The 17004-nt window shown below is 32.5% G+C and overlaps 1 protein-coding gene across 2 annotated transcripts in view; it reads right to left on the bottom strand.

Moving 5' to 3' along the window:
* Positions 1-17004, bottom strand: part of LOC131847913 (homeotic protein ultrabithorax) — a 161681-nt gene that overhangs the window by 26629 nt on the left and 118048 nt on the right. For both annotated transcript variants that reach the window (XM_059197623.1, XM_059197624.1), the window contains one exon: positions 9562-10744. In XM_059197623.1, the coding sequence (XP_059053606.1) occupies positions 10446-10744 (299 nt within the window). In that variant the 3' untranslated portion in view covers positions 9562-10445. The remainder of the gene's footprint in view (positions 1-9561; positions 10745-17004) is intronic.

Below are 17004 nucleotides of genomic sequence, written 5' to 3'. Positions count from 1 at the left end.
TGTTTTGTATTCTATGATGATTGTCTGAAAAGGTTATGATGATATGTTTCCCACGAGAATCGCATATCACACGGTATTTGCGAATAAAATAAAAACGTTTACCTATCATTGCATAAATCATTATCTTGATAATTATAGTTGATAATTAACATTGATAATTATTGTTGATTTATTGTTGATAATCATCAGGGTAATTATCCCACGCAATCCTGATATATTTTGGTAAGTACTATAAGAAGGACCGTCATTAATATTATATAAAAATAGAATACAATTCATCAAACTCAAGTTTGTCAGAGATTTGAAGTGACTTAAAGCTAATTAAATCCCACTTTTACCGTCTACTGGTTCTAATGCAAGCAATGAATATTAAATGAATTAGTATTTTATTTCAAATACGATACAGCAGTGTTTTAATACCGTAGAGAATTGTACGAAAGTAAATTTTAAACTATTATACATTGGAAATCTGTATCTTCAGCACTGTTGATATTAAATGAAGATAATATTATATACAATATTACAGTCATAATAAAAATACAACCACTTATCAGTACCTATTATATACAGCCATGTGTTTTGATGTGCGGTTGTATTTTTCTCCGAGTACCTATAGATGTTTATTCTTAAGTATCAAACAGGCAGGGCGAATAAAACCTAAAAAAATGGTATATTAAATGTATACCTAGTAGTGTTTATAATTACATTTATAAACACTATTATATATTATAGATATTATCTATATATTAACAAGGCATTTCGTCATCCGCATTAAACAGTTAAGTCGAGGCGATTCAAATTTATAAAATTGATGTCCACTAATAATTTTGAAAAACTTTGTACAGTGTACATTATACAACTGTGTACATTTTAGGGGTGTATATTATTATAATTACATATGAAAACAATTACTATAGTATCCTATGCAACCCTTATTTACATACTGAAAGTGCAGGTGTAAACGTGAGCAGGCTCGATAAATAGGTGCGATTGACATAAATCAGTGTGCGCGCATGCGCGAAACGTGCCACACTGCGCACTCAATTAACTAGTGCGATTTCAATTAAAACGCCTCCAAGGATTTATAGCTATTCTAATTTATGCACTTTTGCCATTTGCCCGCGCCGCGCGCGCTTTATTGGGTTCAGTAATCTACGCAATTTCGGTTTTGTTCTTCTAGGTATCTTGATTTTCTAGGTATTTTATGAGGGTATCTTAGGAATTGCAGAAGTTAACGTAAGTGTATGTCAACATATTCTTATGTTAAATCAATTCCTCGTCTATCATAAATACAGCAAGTATAACAAGGAACGTACTGGTGTTGTAATAACGAATTGTTATTTATGTAAAAATGTAAATAAATTAACCATATATAAAAAAACTTATATAGATATATCAATAAATAATACATATGTACTAGTTAGTAGTATTTTTATACCAGTACATGATGCTTGTACCTTGAAATATCGGGAGCTTATCTCTCAATATAATAAAAACTTTCATGAAACATATATGAAAAAAAAATATTATTGGGGGAATTTATCAACGTAATTGAACCTAACATTAGAATATTTGTCTGTTAATATATTGAATATTAGTGCGCGCTTTTTATGTTAGTTTTATTTCAATCGGTTTACAAACAAATAAGTTATACGGACACAAAGTCGGGTGCTCAGGTACTTAATAAAAATATCTTTAGGCTATTGTAGGTAGACTATAATGATGGGTTATTGAAACACGCACCTATATGCACGCACGAATAGCTACTCGTACTTACCCATGAAAACAGTTTAATAAAATAGGTAGGTATTATACTATAAACCTATATTTAGACCTTACAATACCTCCCACTTACTCTTATACAACTTATAAATATAATATAATGGTAAGTAATGGTATACAGTAGTGCAGTTCACCAATCATTATCATTAAATGTTGATGCAATTAAGTATCGGCCAGTAATCGGAAGCCAGTCGAAGCCACGCGGCAAGTCTCTATGCACTTTACATAAACACCACCACGCCCACAAAATGTCACTCGACTCGACGTAAATAATGTTTTCAGCGAGGTTTTAATATATGACCACGGCAAATATGGCCAACAATTTTGTATAGCGTGTATTCTCACTCGCAACTGTATAGTACAGTTATTTAAATATAGTAATAAAGAAAGATAAAATTTAATCACAATAAGAATAAGATAGATGGAAATAGAGCGTCGTGGCTTCAAGATTTAGTAACCAAACTTATGGTATATAGTGGTTTTTAATCACATAAAAAGAAATCAGTATCATTTTTTATACAGTTCGAATGGCAACAAGCTGTTCCACCTAATGGTAAAAGATAACTGTTTACTATATACCTAAATGAACAGCGCTACGAACATCAAGTTAATATGATACCCGTGATACCACTCATGCGTTGACGTCTTGTAATTTCACTGCCTAATCTCACTCTACAACCGAAACACAGCTAACAAAGCAAGCGTGGCGGTCGAAATAAGTGATACTGAGGCAAACGCATAGATGAATCTTTACAGTCTACTTCTGGCAAATAAAATTACATTTCCAGCATCCTAATGGTGGAAATCAGATCATTTCAAGAGATGACGGTAAGCTCGTCTCTTGTAACGTTATATTCAAGTATACCGAGCGAAATGTAGACGTGATGTTTTGCGTTTGTCATGATGGCAACAATTGACAATGTCTCTGAGCACCCCTTCTGTGATAGTTGTGAAGGTATAGTTTACATAACGAGAAGAAATGTCCGTCAAGTAACGGAGTATGGATACAATGTGTCGCCGCTCCCTTTTCTACCCGGGATGTCGTAAAAGTCGACTAGGGGAACTAAATATTGTATCTGTATCAGTATAAGAGAAGGTAAACACGCAATAAAAATCCCATATCAAGCCATATAGGCCATAAACTAATATCCTTATGGAGTAGCGTGCCCAGCAGTGGGACATTAAACTTAGTAGAAATGAATAACTACAGATTTTACAAATTATGATAAAAAATAAGATTGTATATAAATAAAAGTAAAAATAATAAACATTTTTAATCTACTATTCTGTTATTCAAATTGATATCGCTAGTATTAAACTAGCGACATCAATCGTGTCTAATTTTACCCATTTTTGAAACATTTTTATTCATCTCCTAATAGATCACATAGCCTACATAGGTATAGCTTTCCATAATAAATGGGCTATCCAACATTAAAAAAAAAACAAACAGTCCTTTTTCTGAGATCAACGTTTTCAACTAAACAAACAAAATTTTCAGCATTATAATATTAGATCAGATGATAGCTGAAAAAAATACAATAATAATATTTTACTGTACTATTATCCATAAGCTTAACTGTATAAGTATACAATTATTACTATAGTATTTGTGATAATAAATATATTATAAGCTATATCTAAACAGAATAGACCCAAAATATTACAAAGCATATCACGCTTGTAAATTTCAAACAGACCCGTTGGCAATTGGTAAAATAACCATAACGTGCCAATAATACAATAATTTCCGACCTATCAGAGCATGTTATCGATGCCAACAGATTATGCGTTAAATCACGTCCAATAATTTTAAGCTGAGTACTGAGTTTTATGACAATGATGTTGTAAACTAATAAAATAAAAGTTGGAAGTGCGAACCGATAGATAATGAACTTTTATTGGTCAGTTTTACAATGGTCCCACAGTGGCAGTAAGTGGCAAGTCGTAAATGGCAATAGCGCGCCACAGAGAATAGAACAAGGGCCGTCAGGCATGTATGATACCAATAAAATTATTTACGCTATAAAATTGATTGGAATTCTAATGAAATCATACATAATATTGTAACTATATAGATATTGATGTTTCAAAATGAAATTTGTTCTCCAAAAATTGTCAAGATATGATTATCATGAGTATACCAATACTTCAGTATATAACATTAGATTATTTTTATAATTTACTTGATTTATATACAAATCTATGTATTTTATCTTCATCTATTATAATTTTATGTCTTATACTAGTTAAATATATAATTAATATGTATAAATCAATATCTAAAATTGCTTGATTTGTACTTTCATATTTAGACAAATTTGATTACGACAACAATATTAGAGTAGAATTATATACCTCTAGATATATACAAATAGAGCTATCGTATTGGATCAAATATGTGAATTATAAAGTAATCGTATATTGATGGTCGGACGGACTTGATGGTCTAGCGGTTTAGGACATCGCCTTATTTCAGATGGTTGCGGTTTCGATTCCTCGCACAATACCAAAATTGTATTTTTGAGTATAATCGTATGGATTGGGCTGTGCTTAACTTGTGACTAGATGGCGCTCTTATAGATATCTTGTTATCTTCCTAGCTCATCTACAAAGCTGACACTACATTTAAAATGGAAATATGTATACATACATTAATATTCTTAGTTCATAATTTAGTAGATACTATGAGGTGAATACATGAGTAACAGCAAATAATAACTCAAGTAACATGCTAACAACTTTATTATTAGGTATGAAACGTACAATTCAATAGATCATTGATTATAGCCTATGTAAAGAGACATAAGTAGGCAGTTCGATCGATAGTGATATTTATTGCTCAAGTGTATTACTGCCTTTACAGTAACCATAGCAATTAATAACTGCTGCGGTTAACTATATTTCGTATAACTCGTAAATTATTAAATGGTCGCGTAATTTAATGGGGGTTAACTTGATAACGGAATGGGGTTGGTTTATAGTTCATAATTATGATTATTGTCCAATTCATATAGTGTATGTTGTAGTAAGATGAGCTTTATTGTTATTGTATTTACTTTGTTGCTTTACGTCTTTTATATTTGGGGTAAGCAGATACCATACCACTGAATGTATAACTACTTATTTGTTCTTCATTGAATATCGTTAACGCACATGCAAAGATGACACTCAATGTTGTACAACTGTATCAAGAAATAGCCTTCATTTTATCTTATAATTTGAATGGCTTCCACCAAATGAGAGTCAGTGATTTTGTCAACGTCGTGGTTAGAGAGACACAGTGGTGTGGTAAACATGGCAAGTGTTCTTGACTACATTCGTTAATGTTAAGATTGCTAATTTTGAATAAGAATGCTAAAAACAGGGACAATACAACAAATGTTAGCCTACAAATAAAATAAGTAGGTATTAAATACAATACATATACAACGCAGTGACTGACATAGACAAGGATTGGAAAGTGCACTATTTTTGTTTAATTCTATTGGAAATATATTATTCTATTATTATATGTGAAAAATTACTGCGATTATTATTTTTAAAAATTAATAATAATAATAACCCTGAACAATTCACACAGTTAGTGATAATTTCAGGGATTTGGATACCTGAAGAAACTATAATCGTAATAAAAATAATTGAGTTCTTAGAATTAGTTTGGTTGCTCTACTCCCGAGAAATTACTAGGACTTGGATGTTAAATCCTGTTCTCACTAGAGAATTATGTAAATACTTAAAAACATCGTGCATTCATGCATGATGTGACTGACAGTCATTTACTAAGGTCCATTGATCGTGGGAAAACGTGAGTTATAACTACTGCCTGAGATTGACTATTACTCCAAAAATGTCACTGCATACAATTAAAGTACTTCAATGCAAAATAATATTCCTGAGAACTAAAGTGGTAAAATGACAATACCAAGTTATAACCTGGAGACTAATATCTATAAAGATTATATATAAGTACATATAGTATAAATAGACAGAAGAAAGTTGTAACATCACATTCACGCTCACAAAGTTCAAAAGGATTATCCAATGCATACGACGAAAGCGTTCCCATAGATTCTAAATGCGAAATTACAAATATAAGGCGGAACTCGTTAGCAAACACAGAAATCGGGAACAAAACGAAGTTAGAAACGCGTAGGTTTCTCAAATAGCGGGAAATGTTGAAGGAGTCGTGTACAGGAAGGGAGGGCAAGCCGGGTGACGAGATTGTATCGAGCACGAACTGTCCCTGCTCCCTGCCTGAGGCAGTCGTACCAACGAAAGACAATTGAGTACATGTGAATACGAGAACGATCGTGCGCTTGAAGAACGTTCAAGATAATTGATTGATCTCATCTTAGTTTTTTTTTAATTTAATAAGAACTCATTGTATTTTTGAATAATAACATTATTTTAATTAAGTATTAAAAGTAATTTATTGCATCGTTAGTTTTGGTTAATCTAGTTAATTTTAGCTAGGTATTTCAACTACTTAAAACTTTTGCTGTAAAGCGATTCTGATAGATTATCTAAAGAAATAGAAAAACAGGATGATTTAAGATATGGATATTTGAAACATATAAATTTTAAAAGGTATATCCACCCAAGCTGTATTTGAAAAGTTATTACTATATGCTAACCAAGCATTTCTAGAGCTCTATGAAGAGTAGTACGTTTAAACTTTTAAGTTTATATAAAATTGATGACCCCCGTATCAAGAATTTTTCTAAGCTTAAATTGGTATTACATAGATTTCTACAACATAATTACGTATTTCAAATTCCTATATTTATTCAGTCAAATTAAGTGATTAAAATTACTATTAGGTAAATATTTTAGATGTAGATAAGAAAATTGTAATATTAATGACTCTATTATGTAGTTAATATAATTTTAATACCTAATTTAATACTAAGTACCTAATCCAGTAGTGAATATACTTTACTTTCGTAGTAAAGAATAAATGTAAGTAAACAATTACGAAAAACTATAAATCAGAATATCTAAATATCCATTAACAAAATTAGATCCAAAAATGATATTAATTTCGTCTTCTAGAAATGATGTGTGCAGTGCAACACGTGCAAAATTGAAGAGTGCACCACTCAGCACACAGTGCACATAAGAAAGGAGATCTTTCATCTTGGCACAGCTGCCCGCCGAGCTGAGACCGGACCGCGTGTACATAATGATATAGGTATGCACCGCGCCCGCTACCGCGCCATCTCGCCATCCTTTATTGCAAACAGGTTCCGCCTATATAAAATTGCAATATTTTTACAAGAAACCGGCGCTGAATATAAATTAATTTAAATAAAAATAAAACCAACACATTGATTAATCGGTCATGAATTATTCAATTCGTCTAATTAACTCGGCTACAGTAGCCCGGTCAATATTATAATAGGCGCTATTATATGAAAATTGCACGGTAGATACATTATGTACGCGCATTAAAGATATTCTTGTGCAAAAACATGTGGAGAGTTAAAATAAACAAGCAACCAGATCGTGTTTTCTTACGTAGTAGGTACGATACCTACTTACCTAAATATCTAAGTAAAAAACAAAAGTAAATAGTAAAAAACGTCTATATGTACCTACATATATTAAAAATTAAAGTACTGTATTTCATTGTTAAACTGTTTGTTGAAATTATATAGCAAAAAAAAGTATTTTAAAAAATACATTTCTATGCTTCCTTATATCTACATTTTACATACCTACTAACTTAGACAGGAGGATATAAAATGTATAGAGACATAAGATATAGTTATTTTATACTTAAAAAATAATAGGAACAGAACAGTTTGTAGTTAGGTACATCAATAAATTGAGTTCTGTACCACGTGGCTTGTGCAGTAACAATTATTTATTAGTAATGTGAAATAACTAAGAGGTTTGATGTTAGATACTTAGTTACGCTTAAACAGTTGTACAGACTTAATAAAATTTGGTGTAGATACAATATATTGGTAATCACAATAAATAGTATGGTGTACATACTATTTATTGTGTTTACCGAGTAAAGGCTCTGTAAAAGTATATAGGTAGGTATATCTAATATTATTCTGAAGTAAATACTAGAGTAAGAATGACAACGATCCTAATTAATTTAATTATAATTCAAAATTTGTCTGTACACAGGTATATTTCAATTAACTCATTATAAATAATTAAGCTTAATATACGACCGCTGTATTAAATAAAACGTTTTGAAGACTTTATTATAGCTAATATAAAATAAAAATTAGAATAAAACACGAGCTATCAAGGCCGCCAAAAATGAAGACGTTTTAAAATCGGCTCTTGCGATACGTCTGTAAGTCAGCAACCAATAATTTTTCGTATCGACTAAATAATTATCTGCTATCGTCGAATTGGCAGCGCGGGTCGAGGACCGAAAAGATGGCGGACAGGTAACGACAGCAAAGTAAATCAAATAATTGTATACTATTACTAGTACCAAGTACTACATAATACCAGAAAATTACTGTTAATATGTTATTGATTTTCCATCATACATAAAAGACTGAGACTCTTGAGTTACGACTAAATTCATTAATAAAGGTATATTAACTATATATGACTACTCTATATAGGTGCATTTTTGCTGTTAGTCTATAGGTAAGTACTTATATAGCACATTTTTTTAAATTTATGAGTATATATTTATATATATGAGTATCTGTTAACATCAAAGACGCAGAGTTTCAATATCGTTAGAATAGGATTTATTTATTTACCTATTGAAAAAGGCAGGCCAAATTGGTTATTCTATCGATATGAGTCAGAAACGAACCGTTTGTTAGCATTTATAGGAATTCTACTTCTTGCAGTGGAATGGTGAAATAATGATGACATTGAAACTTAGAAAAAAAATTATGCAAACCTTTCATCGTTACTATTTTTATTTATATTTCATTGGATATACCTATTTCTCATGGATATATGTTATATGTACAATTAAGTTAAATTTTTATATTTTGTACGTATACCTACATAACTCTTTAAAAGACTAAACAATTCCCTGTACTATAATGACGGATATTTTCTTAAGTAGAAATGCACGAATAATCTCGTAAATAATCAACTGCACATTGCAATAACCGTTAACGTTTTGTACCGTTAAAAAAGATACTTACATATAGTCTAGACACGTAATTATGTGTTATGTCAACACTTAAATATGTCTCGTAAAGTATCATCATTAACTAGCTAAAGTAGAATAAAGCCGCTGTTTTGCAGATCCTACCAGCTGTGGAATTCAGTTTTTAGTGACTCTTTTGCAACCTTGTACGGGTATAAGATAGTATATAAAACTGTATTAATAGATTTAACTGTTGTTTTAGGACTTAATGAAGTCATTACGATTATTAAAGTATTACATTTAAATTCGTTAAATTGTATACCTTTTTACCTTTTAAACATTGTAAGAGTGTCGAGCGTTCTAGTGTTAATTAAAAGTATCCCTATAAGGAATAGGCATTCCCATTCTTTGACATACACATCTGCAGTAAGAAAATCATATATATCCAATGCATCACACATGTCTAAAGCATTTTATAGGTACTTTAAAAGTATTAAAGGTGGTAGTAGTAAATACAGGGGAGACGGTCGGGGAAAATCGAATGCTGGTAAAAATATTACAAAAAGAAAACAATACAGTAGAATTCCCGCATGGAGGACTTCAGAAGTAGCATCGACATATGAAGGCTCAGTTTTTCGCGACCGTCTCCACACGATAAATAATGCCTGCCGCTCACTTTGACAAAAACTTACCTAGTCCTGTTTGGTGGCCGGCGGCGCACGCTCCCCGCTCCTCGTCGCCTCTCTCTCCCTCCTGGTTGGTTTTTCTGACCATTCCACGGCGCCGGCGCAATCCCAAACCGCTCACTTTCAACATCGTAGACTATACCCTAACTATTTACACCGCTATGTATCTAAATAATAACTACTTATATTTATGGCAATTTGTTTAACTTCACCGACTATTAAAACTGCAGGAACACGATCACGTTTACACTATACTTATGCGAGAGTATTGGAGGATTAGATGGCGCGGAAGATTATTCTGTTTCACACATAAGTCCGATATCAGAATAGCGGATTATTAACTTACGACTCTTTACTTAGCATTAAGGGTACGAGACCGGGTCTCTTTGGTAGGCATATTAAATTTGTACAATACAGTCCGTCTCACCGACGCTGCCGAGCTACATTTGCTATGTCGCACATAATGTAAAACGCACTACGATTCATCTACACTATGTTACACGGAAGAGATTCCTACAAATTGCACTGATTTCCATACGCCTTTGACTTTAGCGCGAATTAAAATATTAAAATTTAATAAATCAACAATAAACAAAACTCGAAACACAAAATAATACGACCCGTTTCTAATCTAGCATTTAACAGTTTATTGTTCGTTTTATTAATTAGAAAAACATGTGTCTATTTAATAATTAATTAAAAAAATAATCACAACAACCGAACAACACTTAAATAACGAAAATAATTACAAACAATATACAAACACAAAACTAATGAGTGTTCGGCGGACTGCGATCTTATCACTGGGCAAGGCCGGGCCCTAGGCGGGCTTTGTGGTATAAGACCTTAGTGTTCAAGTTGGCCCTGGGCGGACCTTATGGCTGAAGGCCTTAATGTTCAGGATGGCCCTGTGCGGCCGCCGCGGCTGCAGCCGCCGCTGCCGCTTTCTGCGCCTGCGCCTGTTTCTCTTGTTCATTTAGCTCCTTTATAGCTTGTATTTCCTTCTTTAACTTCATCCTTCGATTCTGAAACCATATTTTGATCTGTCGCTCCGTGAGACACAATGCATGCGCCATTTCGATGCGTCTCCTCCGCGTGAGGTAGTGATTCGTGTGGAACTCTTTCTCTAACTCTAGCGTTTGATATCTAGTGTACGTTTGTCTTCCTCGTCTTCTCAGGCCGTTCGCTCCTGAAACAAATGAAATACAATATTAAAACATGTGTGGAGTTTATTAACCTCAGTTCATCAGTGGTTTCAAGTGGGCTTTTAGATACAGAGACCGCATCTGTGGGCCCTCTTAGCGTTTGAATGTTGAATGGGATTGGTTGTCTCACACGAGTTAGTTGAAATGACTATACAATTGGCGATGACGACAGCTTCATTTCGTTCAGCCGTCAATATTGATATGTGGCCGGGGGCACCCTTTTAAAAGCCGCAAGATAACCGCTCGATTCTGGTTGCAAACTTGATTAAGAAACGTAAGCAAGCGTGAGGTAGTTTTATTATATAAAGTTTTCAGATAATATCTCTTGTGTTAAAAGAATTCAAGTGGCCGTTTTAATTTTATTAATATTAGTACATAATTTTAACATCAGTTCGCATAAGTTTTATATACATACCAGTATTGCTACTAACAGTATGTATTCAGTGTCAAAAATCTCTGATTTAATGAAAGGCATTAAACTTATTCAGGTAATTGAACGCTTTTGAATTGGGTACCAGGAACCCGATTTGATTCAATGATAACTGGAAAGACCAATCGTTCTTGAAAATTCGATCGGTTAGTTATATTAGGGTTGATAATGTTACAAATAATAAGTTTAATAGTTCATCTTATGTACCTTAATATGGCATACATTAATATTGGCATTAGTACTCCTATATACTTTTTATTACCATTTAGTTTCATATTAATAAAATAAATTAGATGATAGATACCTATATAGAAGATTTATTCACGTGAAAGGACGCACACACACAAAACAATGGTATACAAACGAAGAAGATGCATATTAAATATACGTTTGTTTGTATATACTTAATATTTATATGGTCATTAGATTTCAATAAAACTCAATATATCCTTACTGTAATAAAGCCAATTTTCGTTTTCTATACAAAAGAAAAAATATGACACTGAGAAAAAATATTTTGAACTAGTATCACTGAAATTTCATATTCAAATGCAATTTAGAACATGTTACATTATCTCTACAGAAGCGATTTCGTAACAAACTTCTACCAACACCAAATATTTTACTTTCGTCTATTTTATACATTGTTTTTCTTCAGTACAAACAAAGAATTTGAGAATGATAATGTGAGTATATATAATTTAACTTTAATAGATATATAATCGTCAGCCCTACTGTATATAAAACCTGCGGCCACGGCTCGGCGGCGAGCAGCGCGCGTCGCGGTATGTATCGAAAGCTTTCATTGCATGCCGCGTCGTTGCGTGCTCTTTAATGTATAGGTTTTTGAACGCACGCCGAGTGCATTTCAACTTTTTTATTTATTTTGAAACCGCCAAAGTTTCTCAAGACACCTACAAATTAAAATATCAACCGCGAATGAAATCCATGACATACCGGAAACGCAAGAACGCATATAAAATATGTAGAACGTGAAACAGTTATAGTAGGTAAATGTCGTATCTTTCTAATGAAATCGTGTTTCGAACAAGAATTTATTTTATAAAAACTATGTGGTATTTTAAAAAAATCTATATTTCTTGTAGTTGTCGTGTAACAGATTAAAGTAATACTGAAACTTTTGATGGATATTTAAATAGATTTATCTAGATTATTATTATATATGTCAGTCTAAATGTTTTAAGCATACCTATTATTATTTTTACAGTTAAAGCAGGTTTTATGTCCCATATTACACCCAAAGTACATGCAATTCTTTAATTAGGACTAGTTGACGTTCTATCGCATGGTTATTTATTATAATTTTATTTTAATGTGGTTCTGAGTACTTTACTTACATATTTACTAATCTGAAGCTATATGCGTTTATATAATGAAATTAATTTCTTTTTTACTTTATTGCACATGAGTTACATGAAAGAAAATATATATTGCTGGCGATGAATGAATTTAAAATGATAATGAAAACTAATCGGATTAGGTCAGATTCGAGTAGACCTGGTCTGATGAATTTCCTGGGCTTCGAAATAGTTATTGTACCTAATAGAGACCTGACATCGATTAACCTGTGTTTTTATACACGGAATATCCTCATTTCTAAATAATTTGTTAATATTAATATTTACCTAATTAACTATGCAAATATTATATAATTAAACATGATTAAATAATTATACTATAATTATTTTGTATTATGTATTATGAAAAAATCCAGTTTTGAACTACTTTTTTGCTTGAAATTTCTGTTTATTGAATTTCTTTATTATCGAACCGGACCGTATTTCTTGAAACCACCGGCTTTTCTTTTCCCTGCCAGTAAATTAACCTCCCTTGCTGGGAAGTTAAGTGCAACCTTTTTAATTATTAACAAAAATTCTTTGGCCCAGAGTAGTGGTTAATTGAGTGACGCTAATTACAAAAGCCGTAAAAGCCTTCTGAGGGTGCCCCGTAAATACTAGGGGACCTTTTCTTCCTATACGTTGTCCATTGTTTAGTCGTCTGAACGAAAATATATTTTCATTTTGAGAATTGAACTCCAGGGGATTTGGTCAGTCGTTTTCCAATTACGAGGCACTATAACCAGTAGATAATACCTCTAAATACAAAAACGGTTTTGATGTGTAATAATGAATATTATATCCTAAAATTAATATTTCATTAGAGACAATTGTATTCTTTTACATTAGCTTTGGGTGACGGTCCCAAAACTAAACCAGCAGAGAATAGTGACTTAATAATGATGGTTCAGGTTGCCCTCCAATATTATCCTTGGCTGCTGGTACTCCGCCATTGCATATATACCATATGACTTTAAAAGTCATTCCATACTTAGATATAAAATCTTCAAAAACACTCCTACTATAGTGACTATACCAAAAAATCAAGGCATTTACCTTGATTTCTTTACAATGAAGGAAGACGGAGAGTTATAAACAGATTTTCCAACAATGATCATAATTCTTCTGCTCATAAGTACATAAATATGAATATTATGAAGATACAATATTATTTAATACCCAAAATACTAAGAAATCAGAAATAAAAACTCATAAACACACATGTGCAATCTAATTAGTACGGTCACAGTTCCATGTCAATTTGCGCCTTGTAAATTCACCTCAAAATCCGGAGTGCGGTGTAAAAGCAATAAACATGACATAAATGGGTTCATTAAGGCCCTGGGCGTGGCTTGTGGCCTAGCAAAAAATACGTGTAGTGTCACTTCAGACCCTAATAGGTATATAATGACACCAAATGTTTCCTCACGCACAAATCTGGAGAATATCATCTGTTTGTATGCATTATGGTTTCCGGAAAATGGGGCTGTGACGACTCTATATATCCTGCATAGAGCACTGATACTCTCAGTTCAAATTTCATAGCCATATAAAGAGATACTAATTGATAGTAGCTTATGTCTTTATTCTATTATAATGGTGATTTATCAAACCGTTAAGATATGTACACGTATAAACATTTTCAATTTCAGAATTTCGCAATTATACGTAATTAGGCAGTAGTATTAGTGATATTAGATAAATAGGTATTTTAACTTGTTTTGTATGTTACCTGCATAAAGTGTTGATTAGACTAAGCTTTTTCTTAATATGATCTAAGATCTAATAATTAATAATATAATTGTTTTGTTTTGTATTTCGTACAAACCTTATAAATAAATGCAAGAAGCCAACAAAATTCTGGTTTTTCATAATTGTCAAGACCTCTAACATTCGAAAAAGACAACCGCTGGTTAGATCCAGCCGACCGACATGAAATTTAACATCAAATTTAAGAGAACAAAAGCTCTTCTTGTAGGATATCGACTCACAATCGTTCTAGAGATTCCCTTGCAAGTGTCAGCAACCCGTTTTGCAACACGTGTCGCAAACAAAAGAAACTTGTCCAACTGCGACCCGTTCCCTCGACGGGCGACAAAAGGATTGCGCAAGTTATATTAGTCGTAAAGAATTTTGGACTAAGATCTATAGCTTGTAAACCGCCCGTAATTCTCAATGGTCCCGCAATTGCCGGGACATTCGCAACAACTGTTGTTTGCTTCAACGTTTTAATTGTTACTAATTCGTAAAACTTTTACATGTGATTTACAACTGTTGTTTTAGTATCGGTGGCTTTTGTAGGGCTACTTTTTTATGGGACATATGGCAAAGGAAACGTTTGTTGACACTTGTGGGTGCATAAATCGTTTTAATGACAGCGTCGACGTTTTTTCGTCTAAGCGCAGCTGTGAGTATTCTAATAGAGTCTTAGTGCATAGATCAAGCGTGAGTAGATCTAATGTGTACATGTCGACATCGAGAGGGCAATTGTGTTTGCATATTTCAAGGAAGGGTCACATTAAAACGGATCACGTCTACAAGTCAATGCGCCCACGTGGACAATTTTCTTCGATAAAATTATGTAAAGTAGATATTTGTGCGCTAAGTCTAATGAGGCGAATTAAGATAACATAGTGAGTTTGAGTGTACACAACATGTTTTACTAGTCAATAAATGCGTCTAGGACTTGTCCAGACCAGACGAGGTTACAACTACTTTATACACATGCCTACAACATTATATTACCGTACATTTTCTAAATCATAGCCTATGATACAACTGTCTATACTTTTAATTTTAAAATGATATAAAATCTGCTTTGGTATTATATTATTTTTCATAATGGGACTACCATTATGATTATACTTGGGCCAGAAAACAAAAACAATAGGTGTCAACTAATTAACTCAGTAATGGGTAGGTAAAATATCCTTAGTTTATCAATTGACGCTCTTTTAATAAATATCTAACTGTTTATAACGACTATAGTTAGTTAATATATTTTCCGATTTTTATACCTATTTAGTTTAACCTTATTCTCTATATGGTATATCTATACAAATTTAAATTTATATTGACGAAGCACCTGTATACGATACCTAATAGCAGTATTATTATCATAATCATATAAAATTAGTATTAAATAATTAACATCTCATTTCCAAGTTCGGTTCGGGAATAATGTTAACCTAAACTTCGACTTTTTTCCTTATTACATATTCGCGACCAACCATCTCACGGTACATAATAACTCAAATTGGTACGAAACGAAAATTACTAAATTGGTACCAAAGCTTGCATTACTCGCGGTGAGAAAATTCCCGAATTTTATAACTACAAGTATATGCTGACCGGTGAATATGACCGTACAAGCTACATATAAGGCCGAGGCATGTATATACAGCTACTCCGAGTAACGAATCACGACTTGGGTGGTCCACAGAATCAACCCAACGATTACAATATATACCTACACAAAATATAACAGGTATCTACAGTTCTACACCTACTGATATGGGTTACCTCGTCCCGTATTCATATCTATATGCAGTAGAATATAATATAAAAGCGTACTCAATACTCGATGTAATTAAAATTGTTCTGTAGCGTCAGTAAAATCAATTTAAAAATGAAGCTATATAAATTGTGATCCAAAATTAACAATGAAATTTTTGTATAAAAAATATATTTAAAAGATTAAATGTATAGTTTTAATGCAGTAGAAATATATATGGGATTTGTTTGAGAACTTTATTGGGAATTTGTTGACTTTAAATGTTGTTTGTTGAGAAATGTTTATTTGTATTCAATAAAGTATATAGATAGGCACAAAAGATCAAAAGAAAAATACCTGATATACAATTGCGATGTGGAAACTCATAAAAGTAGAATAAATTCTTAAGGAAGTCGCTGCAATAAAATATGTCAAGTTTAATCCGCAGTGTAATTTTAATAGACTTTCCAAGACATCGCTTAAAGGTTTTCCGCTATCGCCAACCGAGTACCAATCAGTCCACTAGATGTGTATCGACTTAAAAAGTTGCTTGTTATCTCAAAAGCACAATATGAATAATACATTAGTGGCCAGTGAGATACACTGCCGCTTAAATTGGCCAGACTTAATTGACTCAAAGGTTGAAAATGAACTGAGACTTCAGCAGACCACTTTCTTGGCGGCTACTTTTTATGTAATCTGTACCTGACGATCCACATAACGGAATCAATTTAATTGGGATATATAGGTAGGTACCCATGAAAAAGGTAAGGACAGAAAATAATATTGAAGTTATTTGTTATCAATCGCGATAGATGTAGATTGTTACTATATAATTAATTTATTGATCACTATTCTGTTACCAATATCCTCTAACTTAGGTACCTACCATACGGATACCATTGGTAACCATTGGTAGAAATAAAACCGAGTCATTGGGTAAACCCTTCACTTATGAGGAAT

Source organism: Achroia grisella, unplaced genomic scaffold (assembly GCF_030625045.1).
Source record: "Achroia grisella isolate CSIRO2021 unplaced genomic scaffold, CSIRO_AGI_Agris_v1 utg544, whole genome shotgun sequence".
Taxonomy (NCBI): Eukaryota; Metazoa; Arthropoda; class Insecta; order Lepidoptera; family Pyralidae; genus Achroia; species Achroia grisella.
This window is presented reverse-complemented; position numbering and strand designations above follow the sequence as displayed.